Source organism: Dendrobates tinctorius, unplaced genomic scaffold, assembly GCF_039654945.1.
Source record: "Dendrobates tinctorius isolate UK_male_01 unplaced genomic scaffold, ASM3965494v1 ptg000322l, whole genome shotgun sequence".
Classification (NCBI taxonomy): domain Eukaryota; kingdom Metazoa; phylum Chordata; class Amphibia; order Anura; family Dendrobatidae; genus Dendrobates; species Dendrobates tinctorius.
In genome coordinates, this window is record NW_027361989.1 from 140,514 (window position 1) to 166,919 (window position 26,406).

A 26,406-nucleotide genomic window follows, 5' to 3' on the forward strand; every position below is an offset into this window, starting at 1 on the left:
GGGAATATCTAGGGCGTATGAGGTCTTGAATGACGTGGGCGGTTCGCGCTCCCTACCATTTGTGGAGAAATGGGAAATTGATTTAAAAACACATTTTCGGGAAGAACAATGGGATTACTCTTTCCAAATACACAAAAAAATGTCCCATTGTATTAATCATTTGGAGATATCAAGAAAAATTTTATATAGATGGTATTATACGCCAAAGCGTTTACAGAAAATTTATCCTCAATTATCAGACCGGTGCTGGAGGTGTAATAAACAGTCGGGCTCGTTGCTGCACATTTGGTGGGAGTGCGAGCTGATTCAGCCTGTATGGGCGGAGACACAACAATGTTTAAGCTCGATACTGGGCTATGGTGTGGAGATGGGGCCCGAAACTGCATTGCTGTCCATAGGCCTGAAAGATATGGATCATAACGATGCAATAATAACTGTACAATTTTTGACTGTGGTTAGAGGATGTATTGCGAGCAAATGGAAAACTTCGCAGGTTCCTACTGTTCAAGAAATAAGGGCTAAGATGCGATATAATTGTAGTATGGAAAAGATGATAGCAATCAGTAATAATAAAGGGTATAAGTTTGAAGTTACTTGGGGGAAATGGCTGGATTACTCTGATTCTAGGCGAGATTAAGTCAAGGGGCTTATAGGAGTTCAAGCTGTCTGGTGTAGAGAGGGAGGCTCAATCATTGGGGTTTCAATGTTGTATAATGATTGTTAAATTTTGAAACCTGAAACCAGAAAAGAGATAATTGCTTACTATTAATATTAAAGATAACAGATTGGAAGACTGTATAAACGATTGTAACTGCCCATAAACTGTATATTTATTTTTAACTATCTTAAATTATTATTATATTTAGCCGATTAATGTTTTGAGGAAATTTCTGTAACAATGTACAATGATTGGAGGCTAAATGGTTGTTAAATATGACTTTAAAATTAATAAAAAGTTTATGGTTGAAAAAAAACAAAAGTAATAAAAAAAATCTATGAAAATGAAGAAATGAAAGTCAGACATTGCTTTTCAACCATGCTTCCTAAGAATTAAAAAAGAAAAAACAACTCATGAAATAGGCCTGGACAGAAATGATGGTTCCCTTAACTTAATATTTTGTTGCACAATCTTTTGAGGCAATCACTGCAATCAAATGATTCCTGTAACTGTCAATGAGACTTCTGCTCCTCTCGACAGGTATTTTGTCCCACTCCTTAAGAGCAAACTGCTCCATCATGTCTGAAGGTTGCCTTTTCCAGACGGCATGTTTCAGCTCTTTCCAAAGATGCTCAATAGGATTTAGGTCAGGGTTCATAGAAGGTTACTTCAGAATAGTCCAATGTTTTCCTCTTAGCCATTCTTGGGTGTTTTTAGCTGTGTGTTTTGGGTCATTATCCTGTTGCAAGACCCATGACCTGAGACTGTGACCAAGCTTTCTGACACTGGGCAGCACATTTCTCTCTAGAATCCCTTGATAGTCTTGAAAAATATTCAGGATTGAGAGTCCTCAGTAGTTGATACCTTTTAATGGCTAACTGAAAAGATGGTAACACATTGCAAGCTTTCGAGACTACTCAGGTCTCTTCATCAGGCTAGACTAATACAAAATCTGAAGTCACATATTTATGCACAATACAGCCTAGAAAAAATGCAATAGATAAGACAAGTGACGTGAAGCAGAACTATTAATATGGGAGAGGGAGAAACCTAAATATAAACATTGGACCAGTTCATAGATAAGGAGTCCGGATGTTTTATGGTCCTCTGATTGGGGTCTAGTTCTGTGTTGTAATGCCCCCACAAGGTTTTAAAAGGAAATTCCTTAATTGATGTAAAAAGACATAAATCCATGCGACACATTCATTCCAGCACTGAGAGTGTCAAAGTTTGTCATAAATTTGTACTCCCAAACTCGTCTCTCTCTCTGAGAATTGAAGTTACCTTTCAATACCAGTAATTTCATATCCACGCTGCTGTGATCAGGGATACAGAAATGTTTTGCCACAGGTAGATCCATTCTTTTTTCTCTTATTGTGTGACGATGAGCATTCATCCTTTTTCTAAGCTTTTGCCCTGTCTCCCCCACATACAGACCTCCAGTTGGACATTTAGTACAAATAATTAAGTACACCACATTAGATGTAATGCAGGTGAATGTACCTGGGATCTTGTAGTCCTGATGTGAGTTGGGGATCTTTATCTTGTCCGTGGTCATTATAAATGGACAGGTTTTACATTTTTTCTGGTTGCAAGGAAAGGTTCTGGCAGCTGTTGGAGAGGACAGGGAGCTTCTGACAATGATGCTTCTTAAATTTGGGGGCTGCCTAAAACACAGCAGTGGGGGGTCTGGAAAAATGGATTTTAATCGGGCATCTTTTTGTAGTAAAGGTTGTAATTTCCATGCAGCTCCCCTTAGCACCTCCAGATTTGGGTTGTAGGTGACTACTAGAGGCACTTGGTTATTTTCTTCTTTAGCTTTGTAATGTAGCAGGTGATTCCTTGACAATCTGGTGGCTCTTGTAACTTGGTTTTCAATTGTTCTTGGATGGTAACCCTGATTCAAAAAGGTCTTTTTGAGGCGACCAAGGTGTTTGTCTCTATCCATGGGGTTGGAACATATACGATTGTATCTGATGGCTTGGCTATAGATAATAGAGTTCTTTATGTGTTTTGGATGGAAACTGTCCCATTTAAGGTATGTTGGACGGTCGATTGGCTTCTGATACAGGGATGTCTCTATTTCATTGTTTTTTAGCTTAATGATGGTGTCCAAAAAATTAATCTCATTACTGGAGTAGTTGAGTGTTAAATTGATGGTGGGATGAAATTGATTAAACTGTTCGTGGAACGTCTTTAGCTGTTGCTCAGACTCCGTCCAGATGATTAAAATATCATCAATGAAGCGGTAGTAGGCCAGGGGCCTGATGGGGCATGAGGACAAAAAGTCACTTTCAAGCTTGGCCATGAAAAGATTTGCATACTGTGGAGCCATTTTACTTCCCATAGCTGTGCCAGTCTCCTGTAGATAGATCCTGTTGTCAAATTCAAAGTAATTGTGGGTGAGTATGAATTTTATAAGTTTCACCACAGCATCAGCATCAGTCCCTGTGTTTTCCATGAAGAATTTGCAGGCATTTAAACCATCTTGGTGTGGGATATTAGAGTACAAAGATTCCACATCCATGGTGGCCAGGATGGTTCCTTCTGGTAGAGGACCTATTGCTGCTAGTTTATTCAATAGGTCAGTTGTGTCCTGAATGTAGCTGGATGTATCCTTCACCAGTGGTTTAAGAATACCCTCTACCCATCCAGATACCTGCTCAGTGAGGGTGCCCACACATGAAATAATTGGTCTTCCTTGATTTCCAGATTTGTGGATTTTGGGAAGCATGTAGAATGTCCCTATTCTTGGAGTCTCTGGTATCAGGTCATCGCCAGCTCTTATGGACTGGTCAGGCAGACAAGAAACCAACTTGTTTAGTTCCTTGTAATAGTCCTGTGTAGGATCCGACTCCAATTTTCTATAGTAGCGTGTGTCCATAAGTTGCCTGTTTGCTTCCTTCATGTAGTCTGACATATTCATCATGACTATTGTACCTCCCTTGTCAGCAGGTTTAATGATGATTTCTTTGTTGGTTTTTGAAGACTGTATGGCCTTTCTCTCCTGGGCACTGATGTTGGATGCTTGTCTCCTGTTAGTGTCTATGATTGTGGATTTTATCAAATGTCTGAAGGAGTCTACATATTTATCCAAATGAGGGTTGCGTCCAGGTGGAGGTGTCCAGTCTGACCTTTTCCTAGTTGTTACGATCCCTTTTCCTTCGGTCTGAGTGTTTTCTGAATCTTCTGTATCATTGAAATATTCCCTCAGGCGCAGTCTCCTGAAATACTGTTCCATATCACTGCAGAGTTCAGTTTTATCTAGGGCCTTAGTGGGACAAAATGAGAGTCCTCTAGAAAGCTCGGCCAGTTCCACTTTGTTGGGTTTATAATCTGAGAGATTGATGACACAGTTAGATGCTTTTGTGTCTGGAATGGAGTGATTTACATGCTTTTGCATATTTCCCATAAGGGATGGGGGCATTGCTCTAGATCACTGCGTTGAGAAACATGTGATGGTGTCTCCGCAGTGTTGGATGTTGATCTCCATGAGGTCACTCATCCTTATGTTCATAGCCTTTCACTAGGCATTGCTCCTACTAGCCAGTTTCCTACTCCACACTGATGAGGGGCAATACCCCGAAACAGCTGTCTGTGGATGGATACCATGTTTTGGCATAGGTGGTTTCCTTTATTGGAGACTGCCCTTCCCGTGGTTGTTCCTTCCCGGGGAAAGACCTGGCTAGTCATTGCTTGCGTTGAGAAACATGTGATGGTGTCTCCGCGGCTGTTGATTTACATGCTATTGCATATTTCCCATAAGGGATGGGGGCATTGCTCTAGATCACTGCGTTGAGAAACATGTGATGGTGTCTCCGCAGTGTTGGATGTTGATCTCCATGAGGTCACTCATCCTTATGTTCATAGCCTTTCACTAGGCATTGCTCCTACTAGCCAGTTTCCTACTCCACACTGATGAGGGGCAATACCCCGAAACAGCTGTCTGTGGATGGATACCATGTTTTGGCATAGGTGGTTTCCTTTATTGGAGACTGCCCTTCCCGTGGTTGTTCCTTCCCGGGGAAAGACCTGGCTAGTCATTGCTTGCGTTGAGAAACATGTGATGGTGTCTCCGCGGCTGTTGATTTACATGCTTTTGCATATTTCCCATAAGGGATGGGGGCATTGCTCTAGATCACTGCGTTGAGAAACATGTGATGGTGTCTCCGCAGTGTTGGATGTTGATCTCCATGAGGTCACTCATCCTTATGTTCATAGCCTTTCACTAGGCATTGCTCCTACTAGCCAGTTTCCTACTCCACACTGATGAGGGGCAATACCCCGAAACAGCTGTCTGTGGATGGATACCATGTTTTGGCATAGGTGGTTTCCTTTATTGGAGACTGCCCTTCCCGTGGTTGTTCCTTCCCGGGGAAAGACCTGGCTAGTCATTGCTTGCGTTGAGAAACATGTGATGGTGTCTCCGCGGCTGTTGATTTACATGCTTTTGCATATTTCCCATAAGGGATGGGGGCATTGCTCTAGATCACTGCGTTGAGAAACATGTGATGGTGTCTCCGCAGTGTTGGATGTTGATCTCCATGAGGTCACTCATCCTTATGTTCATGGAATGGAGTGGTTGTCCAAGTTGTCAGGTTTTGGATTTGTTTTGTATCTGTTTGTATACAGTCCTGAATTGAGACACAGTCTGTGTAGTTTCTTTTCCTTGTTATGAACCAGAAAGGTCCGTAGTTTGTTGTAGTATTGTTGTAATTTTTGCTCTGTGCTTTCTGTTAGTGTTTTCCTCAGAGTTTCAAATTGCCCCTGGACTTTACTCCTTATGCTGTAGCAGACATGTAAAAGGTGGTTCCTTAGTCTCTCAGAAGTCCTGTGACAAAGGTTTTGTGCATAATGGGTATTGTAGGTATGAAGAATTGGGTTTGTAATCCAGAGTCCTTTGGGAATTAGATTCTCCTTTTTGCATTTAGATAAGAAACCAACAATTTTAGTCTTGAGATTTCATTTCACCCTGCAAAGATTCTAGACATCCTATGCCAGATGAAGCAAAGCAGCCCCAGAACATAACAGAGCCTCCTCCATGTTTCACAGTAGGGACAGTGTTCTCTTCTTGATATGCTTCATTTTTCCATCTGTGAACATAGAGGTGATGTCCTTTGCCAAAAAGTTCAATTTTTGTCTCATCTGTCCATAGGACATTCTCCCAAGCTTTCTGGCTTGTCAACATGTTGTTTGGCAATTTCCAGTCTGGTATTTTATGATTTTTTTTCCCACATTGGTGTCCTCCTTGGTCGTCTCCCATGAAGTCCACTTTGGCTCAACCAATGATGGATGGTGCGATCTCACACTAATGTTTCTTGAGCTTGAAGTTCACCTTTAATCTGTTTATAAGTTTTTCTGGGCTCTTTTGTTACCATTCATATTATCCGTCTCTTTGATTTGTCATCAATTTTTCTCCTGCGGCCACGTCCAGGGAGGTTGGCTACAGTCCCATGGATATTAAATTTCTGATTAATATGTGAAACTGTAGTCACAGGATCATCAAGCTGCTTGGAGATGGCCTTATAACTTTTACCTTTAACATGTTTGTCTATAATTTTCTTTCTAATCTCCTGAGACAACTCTTTCCTTTGCTTCCTCTGGTCCATGTTGAGTGTGATACACACCATGTCACCAAACAGCACAGTGAGTATCTGTAGCCTCTATACAGGCCACTCACTGATCCCAAGATTGTGGACACCTGTGATGCTAATTAGTGAACACACCTTGATTTAACATGTCCCTTTTGTCACATTGTTTTCAGGGGTACCATCATTTCTGTTCAGGCCTATTTCATGAGTTTTATTTTTAAAAAATTCTGTGGAAGCATAGTTGAAAAGCAATGTCTGACATTCATTTCTTCATTTTCATAGATTTTTTTTTTACTTTTGTCAGATTCAAGTTATTTCTGTGACCATTGTGGGTTTTTCTGTCATTAAATGAGGGGAACCAACAATTTTGACCATTTGTGTATCGATTATAACCCTCAGTGAGTCTAATATATAATTATCAATAGACTCTGTCGCACACTTCCGGCGCTTGTGTCGCTTCCACAATGCACGGCGAACGGAAGCTGTGAAAAAAATGGCACTGCCATATTGAAACACCCAAGTTATGGGTATTCCAATATGGCGGCCGGGATTCAATGAGCGGCACGGGATTCAAATCCCCCGCCCTGCCGGCTGAGCTAATGAACGTTGTGGGGCGGGGGATTACATACTTACCTGACTGGGAGGAGCGTTGCTGTTCTCTTCTCACCGGAGACCGGGGCAGGAGTGTGGTGCTGGAATCGCGCATGCGCATAGCGCTATCCGGTGCTAATTTACTGAAGACTCATTTGCAGTGTGTCTTCATCAATATGGTGCCAGACAGCGCAGTATGGGCATGCGCATACTCCGGCGCCACACTCCTCCCCTGGCCTCTGGCAGAATGTGACAGCGCTGGAGCACAGGGATGAAAGGTGAGTATAAATGTTTTATTTTTTTTGTATGTGTGCAGTTTAATAGGGGTGAGAGGACCATACATATCAGGATGCGGTTTGAGAGATAGCATGCATACCAGGAGAGGGGGGTGAGAGGAGCATGCATATCAGGATAGGGGGTGAGGGGTCCATGCATATCAGGATTGGGTGGGGGGTGAGAGGACCATGCATACCAGGATTGGGGGGTGAGGGGTACCATGCATACTAGGAAAGGGGGGTGAGAGGACCATGCATACCAGGATAGGGGGGTGAGAGGACCATGCATACCAGGATAGGGGGGTTCGGGGTCCATGCATATCAGGACTGGGGAGTGAAAGGACCATGCATACCAGGATAGGGGGGTGAGGGGTAGATTGCATACCGGGATATGGGGGTGAGGGGTACCATGCATACCAGGATAGGGGGGTGAGGGGTACCATGCATACCAGGAAAGGGGGTGAGAGGACCATGCATACCAAGATTGGGGGGTGAGGGGGACCATGTATACCAGGATTGGGGGGAGAGGACCATGCATATCAGGATTGGGGGGTGAGGAGACCATGCATACCTGGAAAGGGGGTGAGAGGACCATGCATACCAGGATAGGGGGGTGAGGGGACCATGCATATCAGGATTCAGGGGTGAGGGGACCATGCATACCAAGATAGGTGAAAGGACCATGAATATCAGGATTGGGGGGTGAGGGGACCATGCATACCATAAAAGGGGGTGAGAGGACCATGCAAACCAGGATAGGGGGGTGAGAGGACCATGCATACCAGGATAGCGGGGTGAGAGGACCATGCATACCAGGATAGGGGGGTGAGAGGACCATGCATACCAGGATAGGGGGGTGAAGGGACCATGCATACCAGGAAAGGGGGTTGAGGGGACCATGCATACCAGGATAGGGAGGTGAGAGGACCATGCATACCAGGATAGGGCGGTGAGAGGGCCATACATGCATTCAAATCCTGCACGGCACCGCTCAATGGCTCAGCCGGCAGGGGATTTGAATTCCGCACCAAAGCCGCGTGGCAATGCTCATTGGCTCCGCCAGGGGCACTCAGCCATGCAGAGTGAGCGCCGCTGATCGAGGCCGGTTGTCAGCTGATTATCACAGCTGACACTCGGCACTGTGTGTCAGGGGTGGTCACGGACCGCCCCCAACACGTTAACCCCTTGCACACCGCGATCAAACACAATCGCGGTGTACCGGGGGTTAAAGGGAAGCATCGGCAAGGAGGGGGCTCCCTCCGTGCTTCCCTGAGCCCCCCACAGCAGCACAATGTGCAGCGCTGCTGCGGGGGTCTCCTTCCCTGCAGGTCCCCGGATCCAAGATGGCGACGGGGACCTTCGGGGGGCCTGCAGGGAGCTGGCTTCCTCAGTGCCTGCAAAGCGCAGGCATGAGGACGTCTGCTTCAATGCCTGTGACAGATTGCTGATCTGTCACAGCAATCTGTGATGACAGATCAGCGATCTGTCACAAGACAGTTATGTCCCCCTGGGACAATGTAATAAAGTTAAAAAAAAAAAAAAAAGTGTAAAAATAATTAAAAAAAAAAAAAAAAAAAAATCGCTAAATAAATTTTACAAAAAAAATATTCCCTAATAAATTCATTTTTTGGAAATAAAAAAAACAAAAAACAATCAAAGTACACATATTTGGTATCGCCGCGTCCGTAACGACCCGCCCTATAGAACTGTCCCATTAGGTAACCCCTTTAGCAAACCCCTTAAAAAATAAAAATAAAAAACAAGCATAAAATAATGATTTAGTATCATACCGCCGAACAAAAAGTGCAATAACGTGCGATCAAAAAGACGCATATAAATATCCATGGTACCGATGAAAATGTCATCTTGTCCCGCAAAAAACGAGCCACCATACAGCATCATCAGCGAAAAAATAAAAAAGTTATAGCTCGCAGAATAAAGCGATGCAAAAATAATTATTTTTTATATAAAATTGTTTTTATTGCATAAAAGCGCCAAAATATAAAAAAAGACATAAATGAGGTATCGCTGTAACCGTACTGACCCGAAGAATAAAACCACTTTATCAATTTTACCACACGCGGAACGGTGTAAATGCACCCCCCAAAAGAAATTCATGAAACGCTGGTTTTTGTTCATTTTGCGTCCCAAAAATCAGAATAAAAAGCGATAAAAACATCAACTCGTCCGCAAAAAATAAGACCTCACATGACTCAGTGGGTCAAAATATGGAAAAATTATAGCTCTCAATATGTGGTGATGCAAAAACTATTTTTCCAGTAAAAATCGTCTTTTAGCCTGCGACAGCTGCCAAAAATAAAAACCCGCTATAAATAGTAAATCAAACCTCCCCGTTATCACCCCCTTAGTTAGGGAAAAATAATAAAATTAAAAGAAAATGTATTTATTTCCATTTTCCCATTAGGGTTAGGGTTAGGGCTAGGGTTATGACTAGGGTTAGGACTAGGGTTAGGGCTGAGATTAGGGTTAGGGTTGGAGTTATAATTGGGGGGTTTCCACTGTTTGGGCACATCAGGTGCTCTCCAAAACGCAACATGGCATCTGATCTCAATTCCAGCCAATTTTGCGTTGAAAAAGTCAAACGGCGCTCCTTCCCTTCCAAGCTCTGCCATGCGCCCGCCCAAACAGTGTTTTACCTCCACATATGGGGTATCAGCCTACTCAGGACAAATTTCAAAACAACTTTTGGGGTCCAATTTCTCCTGTTACCCTTAGGAAAATAAAAAATTGGGGGCAAAAATATCATTTTTGTGGAAAAAAATATGATTTTTTTATTTTCACGCCCGGGCATTATAAACTTCTGTGAAGCACTTGGGGGTTCAAAGTGCTCACCACACATCTAGATAAGTTCCATGGGGGGGTCTAGTTTCCAAAATGGGGTCACTTGTGGGGAGTTTCAATAGTTTAGGCACATCAAAAATTATAGCTCTCAAAATGTGGTGATGCAAAAACTATTTTTACAATAAAAAGCGTCTTTTAGCGTGTGACAGCTGCCAAACATAAAAACCGCCATAAATAGTAAAACAAACCCCCCGTTATCACCCCCTTAGTTAGGGAAAAATAATAAAATTAAAAAAAAATTATTTATTTCCATTTTCCCATTAGGGTTAGGGCTAGAGTTAGGGCTGAGATTAGGGTTAGGGGTGTGTTGGGGTTAGGGTTGGAGATAGAATTGGGGGTTTCCAATGTTTGGGCACATCAGGTGCTCTCCAAATGCAACATGGCGTCTGATCTCAATTCCAGCCAATTCTGCGTTGAAAAAGTCAAATGGTGCTCCTTCCCTTCCAAGCTCTGCCATGCGCCCAAACAGTGTTTTACCCCCACATATGGGGTATCAGTGTACTCAGGACAAATTGCAAAACAACTTTTGGGGTCCAATTTCTCCTGTTACCCTTAGGAAAATAAAAAATTGGGGGCAAAAATATCATTTTTGTGGAAAAAAAATATGATTTGTTAATTTCCACACCCGGGCGGTATAAACTTCTGTGAAGCCCTTGGCAACATGACACCCGCAGACCATTCCATCAAAGTCTGCATTCCAAAACGTCACTACTTCCCTTCCGAGACCCGACGTGTGCCCATACAGTAGTTTTCTCCCACATATGGGGTATCAGCGTACTCAAGACAAATTGGACAACAACTTTTGGGGTCAAATTTCTCCTGGTACCCTTGTGAAAATAAAAAAATTGTGGACTAAAAGATCATGTTTGTTGAAAAAATATGATTTTTTTATTTTCACCCCGGGGCGTTATAAACTTCTTTGAAGCACTTGGGGGTTCAAAGTGCTCACCACACATCTAGATAAGTTCCTTGGGGGGTCTAGTTTCCAAAATGGTGCCATTTGTGGGGGGTTTCCACTGTTTTGGTACATCCGGGGCTTTCCAAACGCATAGGGTAAAAAAAAAAAAAAACCCATATAACCCACAATATTATCACACAAAAATTGCCTGCAATAACCCTGCAATATGCCTCACTGACTCCTTCCTTGCCGTGGAGGTTGGCACCCTAAGAAACGATTTTTTGGCGCCCCCACTCAACGTGGACTGTCCCTCTCTCCGCTAATATCACCCTATCAATATAGGAGGGAAAACAATATAGCAAAGAAAAGAAATGAAAGGAATAGATCCTTACACAATATATAACATTTCATTTAGTAGGTTCACACCCAGAATTAGCAGGCAACAAAAAAGGCCAAACAACATTAAGGCCCATAATTGCCACGATGATCCAAATCCAGAAAAAATGTTAAACACACAGCGGCATTTTCACATCCTAGGAGCAACAATTTTTCCCCCATAAATAAAGGACTTATTCATATATGATAATATCAATGTAACAGCCCCTCAATCATAGGGACATAAGGCCTTTGAATTAGAGCCATATATAATAATGCAAATGACTGAAATTTAACATATATTTAGGCCACCTCAAAAAATGCTACACACATAGCGGCATATTCATTAACCAGGGAGCAATGGTCTCCCTCATTGATAAAAGACTTATTCACATATGGTAATACCAATAGGTAGCCCCTCAATCGTAGGGACATAAGGCCTTGAAAAATAGAGCAATATACAATGATGCAAATAATTGGAACTTAGCGTATGTTTAGGCCACCCCGACGCGTTTCCCCGTTTGCACAGTTCATCATGCCGGATGCCATGATGATATAAGGCATAACCGGCGCTCTTAGACAGGGGATTTAAATAACCCCTGTTTAATCAATCCCATTATCAGGCTCCGCCTACCTATAATCGGCGGTAAACACACTCGGGTCGTGCTGTTATTACATGCTCCACTTCCTCTCCATCTGCGGTCCACGCTGGCATGCGTTCCACACCTCAGCCCCAGGCACTCTATCAAGTCACGGGACAGGCTCCGATCACGTGACCGACGTCACTTCCGGTCTCGGGGATCCTGCACTCCGGTCATATGACCATCATTATATTTAACATTCATGATTTACAGCATCATAATAATAGCGATCGTATATCACAAAGTCTCTCATCCATGTCGGCTCATGGATATGGCTCAGAGATAAACAATATAAAATAAGCGATGTCTGGTACATACATATGAACAAGGATAATAACCCCAAGATATTACCCATATTTAGGTGAACATCCCCTTCAAAGGGTTAATACCCAATCTCACCATCTAGATGTGTGGTGAGCACTTTGAACCCCCAGAGGCTTCACAGAAGTTTATAACGCAGAGCAGTGAAAAGAAAAAATAATTTTTTAGCACGCTATTTTTCATTTTCACAAGGGTAACAGGAGAAATTGGACCACAAAAGTTGACTCTGCTCAAAACATTCATGCCATTAGTTATTATAGTCACACAGACAAATGTGCATCCTTGCACATAAGTAATTATAAATAATTTCCAACAAGAGAAGAAGCAGCTAGTGCGAAACACGCACATGAATGTTTTGAGCGCCTCCTGTTGGGCATTTTTGTAATTTTATAATATTTTTAATGTTTTTTCAATAAAATTTGATATTTTATTCTCATATTGGATCTCTTCATGATTTTTGGCGCCGTCATGGTATATTGGCCCGAAAATGTTTGTTTATGAAGTACAATATGTCACGAGAAAACATTGTCAGAATCACCGGGATCCATGGAAGCGTTTCAGAGTTATAACCTCATAAAGGGACAGTGGTCAGAATTGTAAAAATTGGCCCGGTCATGAACGTGCAAACCACCCTTGGGAGTTAAGGGGTTAATTATGTAAGGTTCAAATGTCCATATAATTAGTACTATCTCAATAAAGTTTAGAACCCATTATCTGTATAAGCCAGCTATTCCAAATACCCCTCACATACATTACTCACATTAAAGGGAACCTGTCTCCCCCCCAGGGCGTTTTTAACTAAAAGAGCCCCCTTCAGCAGCACTAAGGCTGCATTCTGTGAAGGTGGCTCTTCTGTTTCTAATCCCCACTAACAGCGAAATATTGACTTTTATACCTAGGTCCTCATACCTGGATTCAGACAAAGAGGTATGGTGTGTGCCTCTGTTTAAGCCGCCTCCCAGCTGTCCATCAAGCCCCCTGTAGCGTCCCACCACTGCCTCCTCCTGTGTTGGATGCCGGGGGGGTGCCTGCGTTGTTCCAACAGTTCCTGGGCATGCACAGTGCGCACTGCCCGGGAACTGACATCAGGCTATGAAGCCTGCGTGTTTTGGAGGCCCCTGATCCCGCCCCGCAGTGTGTTATTATGTATTCACACTGCGGGGCTGGGAATCTTGCACTTGCGCAGTGAGCATCTATATATGCTCCTGCCCCCATCACCCTCCTCCTTTGGCAGTATCTTATGAGCTGAACTGCCAGTCAACCGCTCAGCTCATCAGACAACGCCAAAGGAGGAAAATGAAAGAGGAGGGACATGGGGGAGGCAAAGCTAAAGCTGTTCTATGCGCAGGTGCAAGATTGTTTGTCCTGTAGTTTATCACAATCTTCCTTGAAATTACTTAGTTTTAACCCCTTACCTACAATTGACGTAATATTCCGTCCATGTGACCATGGACCTAATTACCATGGACGGAATATTACGCCACCGCGATCAGCGGCGCCCACGTGGTGAGCGCCGCTGATCGCGGCCGAGTGTCAGCTAATTATCATAGCTGACACCCGGCACAATGTGTCAGGGGCGGTCACGGACCGCCCCCGACACGTTAACCCCTTGCACACCGCGATCAAACACGATCGCGGTGTACCGGGGGTTAAAGGGAAGCATCGGCTAGGAGGGGGCGCCCTCCTTGCTTCCCTGAGCCCCCCACGACAGCGCAATGTGCAGCGCTGCTGCCGGGGGCTCCTTTCCTGCAGGTCCCCGGATCCAATATGGCGACGGAGACCTCCGGGGACCTGCAGGAAGCTGGCTTCCTCAGTGCCTGCAAAGCGCAGGCATGAGGAAGCCTTCTTCAATGCCTGTGACAGATTGCTGATCTGTTACAGTGATCTGTCACAGGACAGTGATGTCCCCCCTGGGACATTGTAATAAGGTAAAAAAAGTGTAAAAATAATTTAAAAAAAAATAAAAAAAAAAAAAAAAAAATCGCCAAATAAATTATAACAAAAAAAAAAAAAAAAAATATTCCCCAATAAATTCATTTTTTGGAAATAAAAAAAAAAACAAAAAAACAATAAAAGTACACATATTAGGTATCGACGCGTCCGTAACGACCCGCCCTATAAAACTGTCCCAATAGTTAACCCCTTAAGCGAACCCCTTAAAAAATAAAAATAAAAAACGAAGCAAAAAATAATGATTTATTATCATACCGCCGAACAAAAAGTGTAATAACACGCGATTAAAAAGACGCATAAAAATATCCATGGTACCGCTGAAAACGTCATCTTGTCCCGCAAAAAACGAGCCACCATACAGCATCATCAGCGAAAAAATAAAAAAGTTATAGCTCGCAGAATACAGCGATGCAAAAATAATTATTTTTTATATAAAATTGTTTTCATTGCATAAAAGCGCGAAAACATAAAAAAACGACCTAAATGAGGAATCGCTGTAACCATACTGACCCGAAGAATAAAACCGCCTTATAAATTTTACCGCACCCGGAACGGCGTAAACGCACCACCCAAAAGAAATTCATGAAACGCTGGTTTTTGTAAATTCTGCGTCCCAAAAACCGAAATAAAAAGCGATCAAAAAATGTCACGTGCCCGAACATGATACCAATAAAAGCGTCAACTCGTCCCGCAAAAAATAAGACCTCACATGACTCGGGTCAAAATATGGAAAAATTATAGCTCACAATATGTGGTGATGCAAAAACTATTTTTACAATAAAAAGCGTCTTTTAGCGTGCGACAGCTGCCAAACATAAAAACCGCCATAAATAGTAAATCAAACCCCCCGTTATCACCCCATTAGTTAGGGAAAAATAATAAAATTAAAAAAAATGTATTTATTTCCATTTTCCCATTAGGGTTAGGGCTAGGGTTAGGGTTAGGGCTAGGGTTAGGGTTACAATTGGGGGTTTCCACTATTTGCGCACATCAGGTGCTCTCCAAACGCAACATGGCATCTGATCTCAATTCCAGCCAATTCTGCGTTGAAAAAGTCAAATGGTGCTCCTTCCCTTCCAAGCTCTGCCATGCACCCAAACAGTGTTTTACCCTCTCATATGGGGTATCAGCCTACTCAGGACAATTTGCAAAACAACTTTTGGGGTCCTATTTCTCCTGTTGCCCTTAGGAAAATAAAATTTTTGGGGCAAAAATATCATTTTTGTGGAAAAAATTTTTTTTGTTATTTTCACGCCTGGGCGTTATAAACTTCTGTGAAGCACTTGGGGGTTCAAAGTTCTCACCACACATCTAGATAAGTTCCTTAGGGGGTCTAGTTTCCAAAATGGGGTCATTTGTGGGGGGTTTCCACTGTTTTGGTACACCAGGGGCTTTCCAAACGCGACATGGTGTCCGATCTCAATTCCAGCCAAAAAAGTCAAATGGCGCTGCTTGCCTTCCGAGCTCTGCCATGTGCCCAAATAGTCATTTACACCCACATATGGGGTATCAGCGTACTCAGGACAAATTGCACAATAACTTTTAGGGTCCTGTTACCCTTGGGAAAATAAAAATTGGGGGTGAAAAGATCATTTTGTGGAAAAAATATGATTTTTTAATTGTACCACTGTACATTATAAACTTCTGTGAAGCCCTTGTGTGTTCAAAGTTCTCACCACATATCTAGATAAGTTTCTTAGGGGGTCTAGTTTCAAAAATGGGGTCACTTGTGGGGGGTTTCCACTGTTTAGGTACATCAGGGGCTCTCCAAACGCGACATGGCGTCCGATCAGAATTCCAGCCAATTTTGCATTGAAGAAGTCAAACGGCGCTCCTTCCCTTCTGAGCTCTGCCATGCGCCGAAACAGTGGTTCCACCCCACATATCAGGTATCAGCGTGCTCAGGACAAATTGCACAATAATTTTTGCAGTCCAATTTCTCCTGTTACACTTGGTAAAATAAAAAAATTGAACCTGAAGTAATTTTTTTTGTGAAAAAAAGTTAAATGTTAATTTTTTTTAAATATTCAAAAAATTCCTGTGACGCACCTGAAGGGTTAATAAACTCCTTGAATGTGGTTTTAAGCACCTTAAGGGGTGCAGTTTTTAGAATGGTGTCACTTTTGGGTATTTTCTATCATATAGACCCCTCAAAGTGGCTTCAAATGTGATGTGGTCCGTAAAAATAAAATGGTGTTGCAAAAATGAGAGATCGCTGGTCAACTTTTAACCCTTATATCTTACTAACAAATAAAAATTTTGGTTCCAAAATTGTGCTGATGTAAAGTAAACATGTGGGAAATGTTACTTATTAACTTTTTTGTGTGCCATATCTCTGTGATTTAAGGGCATAAAAATTCAAAGTTGGAAAATTGCGGAATTTTCAAAATTTTCGCCAAATTTCCGTTTTTCTCATAAATAAACGCAAGTTATATGAATGAAATTTTACCACTAACATGAAGTACAATATGTCACGAGAAAACAATGTCAGAATCACCGGGATCCACGGAAGCGTTTCAGAGTTATGACCTCATAAAGGGACAGTGGTCAGAATTGTAAAAATTGGCCCGGTAGTTAACGTGCAAACCACCCTTGGTAGTGAAGGGGTTAATACAAATTGAAAAGTCAGGATAAAGGGAAATTCACACTTGGCCTCACCGCACATTTAATGTAGTTGATCATAAAAGTAAAGTTTGGCCAGAAAGACTGGACCTGGTCTTGTAGGGACCATATGAGCACATTCAGCAGCACAGAAGGGAGAGAAGCTACATTCATCCAATAAGATATCAGGGTTCTAGGAAGCCAACAGCATCATTACCCTCCGCTTTCTCTTACAGACCCATCATAATATTTTTCTTTAAGTAATTTTCTAACTTTTCTGCACATTCTACATACGCTGTCATTTGGCTTTGTAGTTTACAGACCTGGGCAGGTAGCGGTCAACATCTCCTAATCCCAGGGGGTAGGTGGATCCTCCAGGTGGTAAGTTCTATAGAAAAGGGCTTTCAATGCCCAAAATCATTTGAACAGTTTTGGGTGGAGGAGAATGTTGTGGTCAGGAGGCAAAATGGTGATCATGGTAATATGGCCGAACTACACCACCGATAAAGCAGCCACAGCCGGTGACTGAGAAGAATCTGTGTCTTCTCTGCATTTAGCGGTTACTACTCACCTGGGTAGTCATATGTGGGAATCTCCTCTTTACACCTCTCATCACCCCTCACATATGTCTCTGTAGTATTAATATGGGTCAGATCTTCACCCTGAAACAAATATTGTAAAAGTCACAGACAGATGGAGAAGTCCCATCTATGATCAGCTCTTATCCTGCCATCTCCACCATTCTCATTACACAAGTATAAAACATATAATACTGGTGGATAAAACAAGACTGAGCACAAGACCTTCACAGCCGTCTACACATCATAGGGGAGATCTCATGACACCTTCTCTCCATCTACCTGATGATCCTGAGGAACATTGGGATCTTCTTGTTTACAGTCCTGTGGAAGAAGAGGACGGGGACATCTCTCTGGTGTTGTCTTCTTACAGGATAGATCTGGAGGAAATACATACAGGGACTGAATTCATTCTCTACATACAGATAATTATAGGCCATGTGTATTTATTCCTGTCTATTACCTGGTGATGTGAGGGGCTGGGGAATCTCCATCATGACGTCCTTGTATAGATCTTTGTGTCCTTCTAAATACTCCCTCTCCTCCATGGAGAAATAGACAGCGACATCCTGACACCTTATAGGAACCTGACACATACAATGATACAGTCATTCCCCTGATACCTTCATAGCATTACTGTGTAATGTCCCAGCATTCCCAGCAGTGTCACCTCTCCAGTCAGCAGCTCAATCATCTTGTAGGCGAGTTCTAGGATCTTCTGGTAATTGATCTCCTCATGTATCAGGGGATGTGGTGGAGGCCCCGTGATTGAGCTCTGGGGTCTTCCCCATCCCTCAGACACAGGGTCCTGACAGCGCTCACTAGAGGTCTTCTTCACTACTGTGTAATCCTGGTTATGGAGAGACACATTAATAAATCTCACTACAGACATTTCCAGAGTCCTCACCTCTCCAGTTCTGTCCATCTGTTATTCCCATAGATAAGAATGATGTAATATGACGTCATCAGAATCTCTCACCTCTCCAGTAAGCCGGAAGAGGATCTCTAGGGTGAGGTGTAATATCCTCTCCGCCATCTTGTCTCTGTCCATATCCATCCTTGATGGGTAAATCAGGAAAATTCTCTTATGTAGAAGATCTTCACTGAGAGGATCCGATATTGTAGAGACCTGAATGAGAAGAAGATGATCCGATGTAACATCATAAGAATCCTGTGTAATAATACAATTACTGGAGATAATAAGGGAAACATATGAGGAGATTTATTATTTTACAGTATTTAGTTTCTTCTTTACATTTACTAATAAAACCTATATATTTAGGCCACAGACAACAAGCAGTTTCTTCCTCGGAGTCGGCAGCTAAAAATGTTTCTCATAGACTCATCTTCCATAACGCTAATTCTCGTCTCATTTACCGACACTGGAATCGGCATTAGCAATACTGCAGGAGATATTCATTACACGCGACATGAGAAATAACTCCTTCATGATGAGGACGACATCTTCATCTTCTACTACGGCTCTAGAAACATATTTGGCCAGAGTCGGTCACTGACTCCATCCCCACCGGCCGTCTATATGAAGGTTTCCCGTCTTCCCCGCACTGTAATCTTCTATCACGTTAGATCTCAGGTCTGAGTCACACATAGAAGTTTGAGGCTTTTAGAAAAGATTGTTTGTAAGAACAAGACAGGAGATATATGAGGCCAATGTCTCCATGTACAGTGGTTTTTCCCTCTGGATAAGTTGCTCTTTTTTTGCCACTTTCCCCTCAATTAGAAGGGACACCTGTGGATATCGGGGTCTTTACCTGCTGCAGTCCTGGTGGGATTTACTCGGTAAAGTGGACGTTGGACAAAGATCACCATCAATTAACATCAGACAGAAGGAACATCGCTCCTCCATTCAGCTCTATGGATCTAGGATGAAATGCGGCCCCTGCAAGAAAGGGATTTGAGACTTCCGTGTGTGTGGACAATTCTATGGCTGATCTGTGTGCACAGGACCTGTGATGAGGTCACAGGAAGGGAGGAGTCAGGGGTCACATGATCAGGGGCCTCAGTGTATGTAGGACTCTGCTGTGCTGGTTGTCATGGTGCTGGATGAGGGGAAGTTTGTGTGGGGTCAGGAGGCTTTACAGGGTGGATATAGCAGAGCCGCGTGTGTACGAGGTGTGCGGAGCCGTGTGTGTACGAGGTGTGCGGAGCCGTGTGTGTACGAGGTGTACGGAGCGGAGCCGCGTGTGTACGAGGTGTACGGAGCGGAGTCGTGTGTGTACGAGGTGTACGGAGTGGAGCCGTGTGTGTACGAGGTGTACGGAGCGGAGCCGTGTGTGTACGAGGTGTACGGAGCGGAGCCGTGTGTGTACGAGGTGTACGGAGCCGTGTGTGTACGAGGTGTACGGAGCCGTGTGTGTACGAGGTGTACGGAGCGGAGCCGCGTGTGTACAAGGTGAGCGGAGCCATGTGTGTACGAGGTGTACGGAGCCGTGTGTACGAGGTGTACGGAGCGGAGCCGCGTGTGTACGAGGTGTGCGGAGCGGAGCCGTGTGTGTACAAGGTGTACGGAGCGGAGCCCTGTGTGTATGAGGTTTACAGAGCGGAGCTCTGTGTGTACGACGTGTTTATGGCACGGAGCCGCATGTGTACAGAGCGGAGCCGTGTGTGTGCGAGGTGTACGGAGCGGAGCCGCGTGTGCACGAGGTATACGGAGCAGAGCCGTGTGTGTACGAGGTGTACGGAGCGGAGCCATGTGTGTATGAGGTGTACGGAGCAGAGCCCTGTGTGTATGAGGTGTACGGAGCGGAGCCGTGTGTGTACGAGGTGTACGGAGCGGAGCCGTGTGTGTACGAGGTGTACGGAGCCGTGTGTGTACGAGGTGTACGGAGCGGAGCCGCGTGTGTACGAGGTGTGCGGAGCAGAGCCGCGTGTGTACGAGGTGTGCGGAGCGGAGCCGCGTGTGTACGAGGTGTGCGGAGCGGAGCCGCGTGTGTACGAGGTGTGCGGAGCGGAGCCGTGTGTGTACGAGGTGTGCGGAGCGGAGCCGTGTGTGTACGAGGTGTACGGAGCAGAGCCGCGTGTGTACGAGGTGTACGGAGCAGAGCCGCGTGTGTACGAGGTGTGCGGAGCGGAGCCCTGTGTGTATGAGGTGTACGGAGCGGAGCCCTGTGTGTATGAGGTTTACAGAGCGGAGCTCTGTGTGTACGAGGTGTTTATGGCACGGAGCCGCATGTGTACAGAGCGGAGCCGTGTGTGTGCGAGGTGTACGGAGCAGAGCCGCGTGTGCACGAGGTGTACGGAGCAGAGCCGTGTGTGTACGAGGCATATGGAGTGGAGCCGCATGTGTACGAGGTGTACGGAGCGGAGCCGCGTGTGCGCGATGTGTACGGAGTGGAGCCGCCTGTGTACGAGGCATATGGAGTGGAGCCGCGTGTGTACGAGGTGTACGGAGCGGAGCCGCATGTGCGCGAGGTGGACGGAGCGGAGCCATCTGTGTACGAGGTGTACGGAGCGGAGCCGCGTGTGCGTGAGGTGTACGGAGCGGAGCCATCTGTGTACGAGGTGTACGGAGTGGAGCCGCGCGTGTACGAGGTGTACGGAGCGGATCCCTGTATGTAGGACTTGTGCAGTGCCGTGTGTGTATGGAGTCCTGTGTGTACAGAGCTGTATGAGTGTTTGGCTCTGTGTCTTTACAGACCACTTTGTGTACGAACTCCTGTGTATGCGGCACTGTGTTTGCGGAGCTCTGTGTGTGTAAGGAGCCCTGTGTGTGGAGCTCTGTGTGTGTACAGTCCAATGTGTTCAGAGCTCTGTGTGTGTGTGCGGAGTTCTGTGTGTGTACAGAGCCCTGTGTATGTGGCACTCTGTGTGTGTGTGGAGCCCTGTATTCCTGAGGACTGTTCATATAGAGGCTCTCCACATCTATAAAAGCCAATGCATAGTCCTCCCGCCAGCCAATATCCCTAATAGAATTCAAAACATCGCCTCTATCCTTCATATATGAAGGCGCATCCTTCAGGAGCCAGGCCACATACCGCGACAGGGGCTGAGTCAGTGAACCCAACCCCAAGACTATTGGACGTCCTGAGGGGGGAGAGGGAAGTGACTTGTGCAATTTGGGGATGCGCTAGCAATATGTTTTTTTGGGAAAGTGGGGGGGGGAGTAGATTTTCTGTCAGTGGAGTTTTAGTCTTCCAATTAGAAATCGTCCAGACCTGAATAAGTAAGATGATTAGTTCTTTATTGATCACGCCGACATGGAAAGAGAATGACGGGTGCACCAGATGTGAGCAGTCACCTGTCTGCTCCAATACAGATTCTTTGAGTTTAAATAGAACAACAGAAGGGCATTCAAAATACAAAGTTTGCGAAATAGTGCATATAATCACAAATATTGGCCAAATGATTACTTTCAATCCCTTAACGGGTGATACACCACAGTATACTAACACTATTATGGTAACAAAAAAATCAAGAAAGAATTGGTGTATACAATGTAAAAATATCATGCTTTATTGAAATATTAAAACAGAGTACACAAGAAAGATACTGGTAATATAATGAAGGACTGGGAGTCCATAGAACCTCACCCCACAGCACTGTGAGATATCTCCATAGTAAAACATATGATGATCATTAAATCAAAATTAGGGATGGGTATATTAAGACCGACAGCAACCGTGAAAATCGGTTGAGGGAAGAAAAACAGCTACAAAAATATTCCCTAATAAACCATGTACCCACAATGGGTGTACCTGTATCTAAGTGATTGGAATATGCCTAGCATGTTAAACACTCCCAAATAACCCTATTGAAAAGTGCTGACCCATATAAAATGAGAAGAAATGGAGTATATAATAAATGGTTACATACCAATATGTGCTGGGGAAGATTCCTGGACGTCCCTCTGTCCCGACGCGCGTTTCGCACAGCTTCTAAATGGTTACATACCAATATGTGTTGGGGAAGATTCCTGGAAGTCCATCTGCCCCGACGCACGTTTCGCACAGCTTCTTCGGGAGGCTTCACTGAAGAAACACGCATCGGGGCAGAGGGACTTCCAGTCCCTCATTATATTACCACTATCTTTCTTGCGCACTCTGTTTTAATATTTCAATAAAGCATGATTATTGGTACCATGATTTTGGTACCAATTCTTTCTTGATTTTTTTGTTACCATAATAGTGTTATTATGAAAATAGTACATATGTTGGAATATGCTTAACTGTCAGCAATCCTTATCTACGTTACCAGAGAAGAGAAAGTGATGATTCCTTTATTTGTACGTTAGACTAGGAAAACCAACTAAGCATTCACAAAAGTAACACCTATGTCCTCACAGTACGTCAGCTGAATAGAGTTTCTAAGTCAAGAAACTTACTGTAAATGTCATACATGCAATCATATACAGTATATATATATATATATATATTTATTGTGAGGCAGTGACTGGTGTCATATGTGAGGGTCGCTATGTGTCCCCCAGGATGTGCTCTGAGATGTATTAGATCCGCCGGAGTGCCTTGTAATCACAGCAATGTGCCTGTGACTCGCAGGGCAGAATAAAAAGTAAGTTCGGACCTGGTCAAGCTATTTGGACCAAGGAGTTTGTTTAGAAAAACCCGGTATGGGCTTTTATTTTTTAAACAGACTGCAGGAAGGTAGTGGGGTCTTGTCCATTTCCTTCATCCCAGGTCTTATGAGTGGCCTATGGCCACAGGTTGGAAAAGGAAAAAAAACCCTACAGGAAGGGTTGATTTGGTCAGTGTTGCTCTGGTGAGGAAACAGAGCAGGTGATCTGCAGAGCACGCCCTGTGTGAGTTAACACAGGGCCAGTGGAGCCAAAGGTATTGGCAACCCTCCCTGCATACCCGGCAGTACGTTGCTCATGGCAACTGCCCTGGACTGGCGTTTTGTTTACCCAGCTGCGATCCAGAAGATACAGCATGCTGTGCACTGAATTAGTTTTGTTGGACATTAAAAATCTTTCTGTTTTGAACTTGCTTGGTCACTGCCTCATAACTGCACAGCGTGGACAACGCTGCTTTACTATATATATATATATATATATGTCCTTGTTCCTAGCCTTGTGTTGTACTTGTCCGTCTGCCTTTCAGGTGGCAGAATATTTTGGTCTCTGTGTCCTTGTTCCTAGCCTTACCTTGTACCTGTCCGTCCGCCCTTCAGGAGGCAGAATATTCTGGTCCCTACGCTATTGTTCCTTGACTTGTCTCATACCTGTCCTCTCTGCTTCCCAGGAGGCAGTATATCCGGGTCTCTGTGTCTTTGTTCCTGTACCTTGTCTCATACCGTTACCTTGTCTGTACTCAGTCCTATCTCTGTCTGTCTGTCTCCTTGTCTGTGGCTCCTTTCCCTGTTGTCTATCCTTGTGTCCTCTCTGTCTGCCTTGCGACTCTGCCTGTGCTCTAGACTATGGCAGCTCTGTCGATGCTCTGCCCTCTTGCGGCTCTGCCTGTGCTCCGTACCCTTGTGGCTCTGCTGGTTCTGCTTCTGATGCTGCTGCAGTACCTCTTGCTGCTAACTGCAACTCCTCTCCACAGTTTTGCGATTCTTCTCCAATGTGAACAGGTCCAAACCTGTTCCTTCATACACTCCTTCTTGCCAGTACCTGCACTGTTGCAAGCTCATTTTCTCATTCACCTTTGATGTCCGATGAACTCCCTCTGCTGGTGAAAGGAGGTGGTGAAACTGATTTGGATGGGAGAAACCTGTCACCTGAACAGGTGGATTGCGATTGGACATCCGGAATCTCTGAGTAGATATAAGGCAGCCGACGCCCTGTAGGTTTGCTGGTGATTTCTCTGCTCTGAGCTCTGGCCTCCAGTTCAGTTCCTGTCTTCTAAAGCTAAGTTTTGCTCTGTTATTGTTCCATGAGATTTTGTCTGATTTGCTTAGTTTTGTGTTCTGCCAGCCCCGGCTGGGAATCTGCTGAATTTCCATTTTTTGTCCCTGATCAGTTAAATCTCTTTTGCTCTGTCTTCAGAATATATCGGAGTGCTGATATCAGGATTTTGAAGTCTAGTGACTTCAGGGCCGTTTTTCCTATCAGACGTGTTGGGACATTTTTGGTAGGGTTTTTGCGGATTGCAGCCAGCAGCTTTTCTGTCCTTTCCTATCTAGTTAGTTGGGCCCCATCGTTTGCTCTGCCGGTCTTTCTGTCTGTGTTTGTGTTTTCATCTGTTTTCACCGACAATACATGTTGGGGGCTGTCTATTGCTTTGGGGTCTGCTCTGGGGCAGTTTAGATTTCCCCTTTCTTTCGGCTTATTTAGTTCTCCGGCTGTGAAGAGGCATCTAGGACCACTGTAGGAACGCTCCACGGCTACTGTTGGTTGTTGTGAATAGGATCAGGGGTCTGCAATCTGCTAGCTACCAACCTCTCCGGTTTTCTGGACTTAGCTTGCATTTTTGTTTTTTCCTCCTCCGGTGACTCATTCATAACACTGCACCTCCTGTGTGAACAAGTCTCTAGTATTGCGCAGGTGATAATTGCTTCACCTGTGCAATACAAAGGAAATCCTGAAAACATGATCTGTTGGTGGGCCTTGAGGCCTGGAGTTGGGGAACCCTGCTATACACCACTCCTTCCTGCCCGTGTCCCTTTGTCTCAGCCGTGCCTGCCTGTGTCTCAGCCGTGCCCGCTTGCCAGAGTACCAGCCGTGCCTGCTGTGCTCACCTGCCTATCTGCCAGTCGTGCCTGTCACCCGCATTTGTCCTAGTGTCCTGTTCCCCAGTGGGATCAGCAGCCACAGCCAGACACCAGCCTGGAGTGGCACCTGGCAGCTACCTGCCACACAAGCCTGACCTCACCATCAGAGGCTCCAGACCGAGGTAGCTGCATTAGTTACACCCCTTCCAGGGTAGTCTGGTTTGTGGCACAGTGGGGCCACAACCCCCTCGCTCACGCCAACCTGCCAAGGTGCCAGCCTTATAAGTAATATAAATATAGGATCCTTAATTGTCTATTTCTCTTTGTGTTACAGTCGATACATACCTGCATTTAATTTAGATGGCATCAAGAGGTTGTAAGTATCCGGCTGATGCATTTTTCTACATTTGTAGCGAATTTATAAAAACACGAGCTAAAAGATACAACGTGGCGGCATCTTCTTAGATATATGAAGCCTACAGAACCTACTTAGGCATGCCTGTAGGGGATCAAGACAAACCATGGGCACCTCATTTCACATGTGAATACTGCAAGAGAACTCTTGAGGGTAAGGTGAACAATTGTTGATAGCTAAGACATCAAGATTTAAATTTTTTGCTGCTATAGAAGAACATGTATAATTGTATATCATACAGTTCAATGCACAAATATTTTATTCTTATGTTTAATACCTTACATGCTGGTACAGAGGAGAAAAAAGGGCAATGAAGTTGGCTATCACACGAATTTGGCGAGTGCCTTCTGACCACGTCAACAACTATTACTTCTATATGGTGGACCCATCCAAACGTCAAACTGGCAAGTGTGTGCGTCCTATCACCTATCCAGACATTCCTTCCTCCATTGCTCCAGTTTCACACTGCCCCAAGCCGCCTGTACCCATTTCTCCAGAAGTAGTTCAGCCATCTTCAGGACAATGTAGGCAGTGTGAGAGTGAGGAAGACAATGCAGATCCAGAATAAAGTTTTGAAAAAGAAAGAACACCTTACTACCCCAACCAAAAAGACCTTAATAATCTCATCAGAGACTTTGGTCTCACCAAGTCAAACGCTGGCCACAGAGGACTGAGTTTTCTGTGGGAAATAATAGCGTGAAGTGGGAGCCATTTGTGTACCTACGGAAAGTGCTGATGACACCCCTGCACATCAAGTTAGGCCTGATAAAACAATTTGCCACAGCTCTCGACAAAGAATTGGCAGCCTTCAAGTACCTACAAGATCTCTTTCCTAAGCTGTCTGTGGCAAAGGTAAAAGCTGGTACCTTCATCAGACCACAAATCAAGCAGATTTTAGAGATGGAAGAATTTGTAAAGAAGCTGGCTAGAAAAGAGAAAGCCGCTTGGAGCAGCTTTGCTGCAGTAGTGCATGGTTTCCTGGGCAATCACAAGGATGAGAGATATGTGCAACTGGTTC

General features: G+C 44.4%; 1 protein-coding gene across 1 annotated transcript in view; it reads right to left on the reverse strand.

Annotated features, from left to right (window-relative positions):
• Positions 1 to 26,406, reverse strand: part of LOC141074004 (uncharacterized) — a 132,615-nt gene that overhangs the window by 36,057 nt on the left and 70,152 nt on the right. The window contains exons 2-6 of the mRNA XM_073561520.1: positions 18,324 to 18,473; positions 18,015 to 18,194; positions 17,808 to 17,931; positions 17,627 to 17,724; positions 17,338 to 17,428 (exon numbers count right to left, since the gene is read on the reverse strand). Of these exons, the coding sequence (XP_073417621.1) occupies positions 17,338 to 17,428; positions 17,627 to 17,724; positions 17,808 to 17,931; positions 18,015 to 18,194; positions 18,324 to 18,401 (571 nt within the window). The 5' untranslated portion in view covers positions 18,402 to 18,473. The remainder of the gene's footprint in view (positions 1 to 17,337; positions 17,429 to 17,626; positions 17,725 to 17,807; positions 17,932 to 18,014; positions 18,195 to 18,323; positions 18,474 to 26,406) is intronic.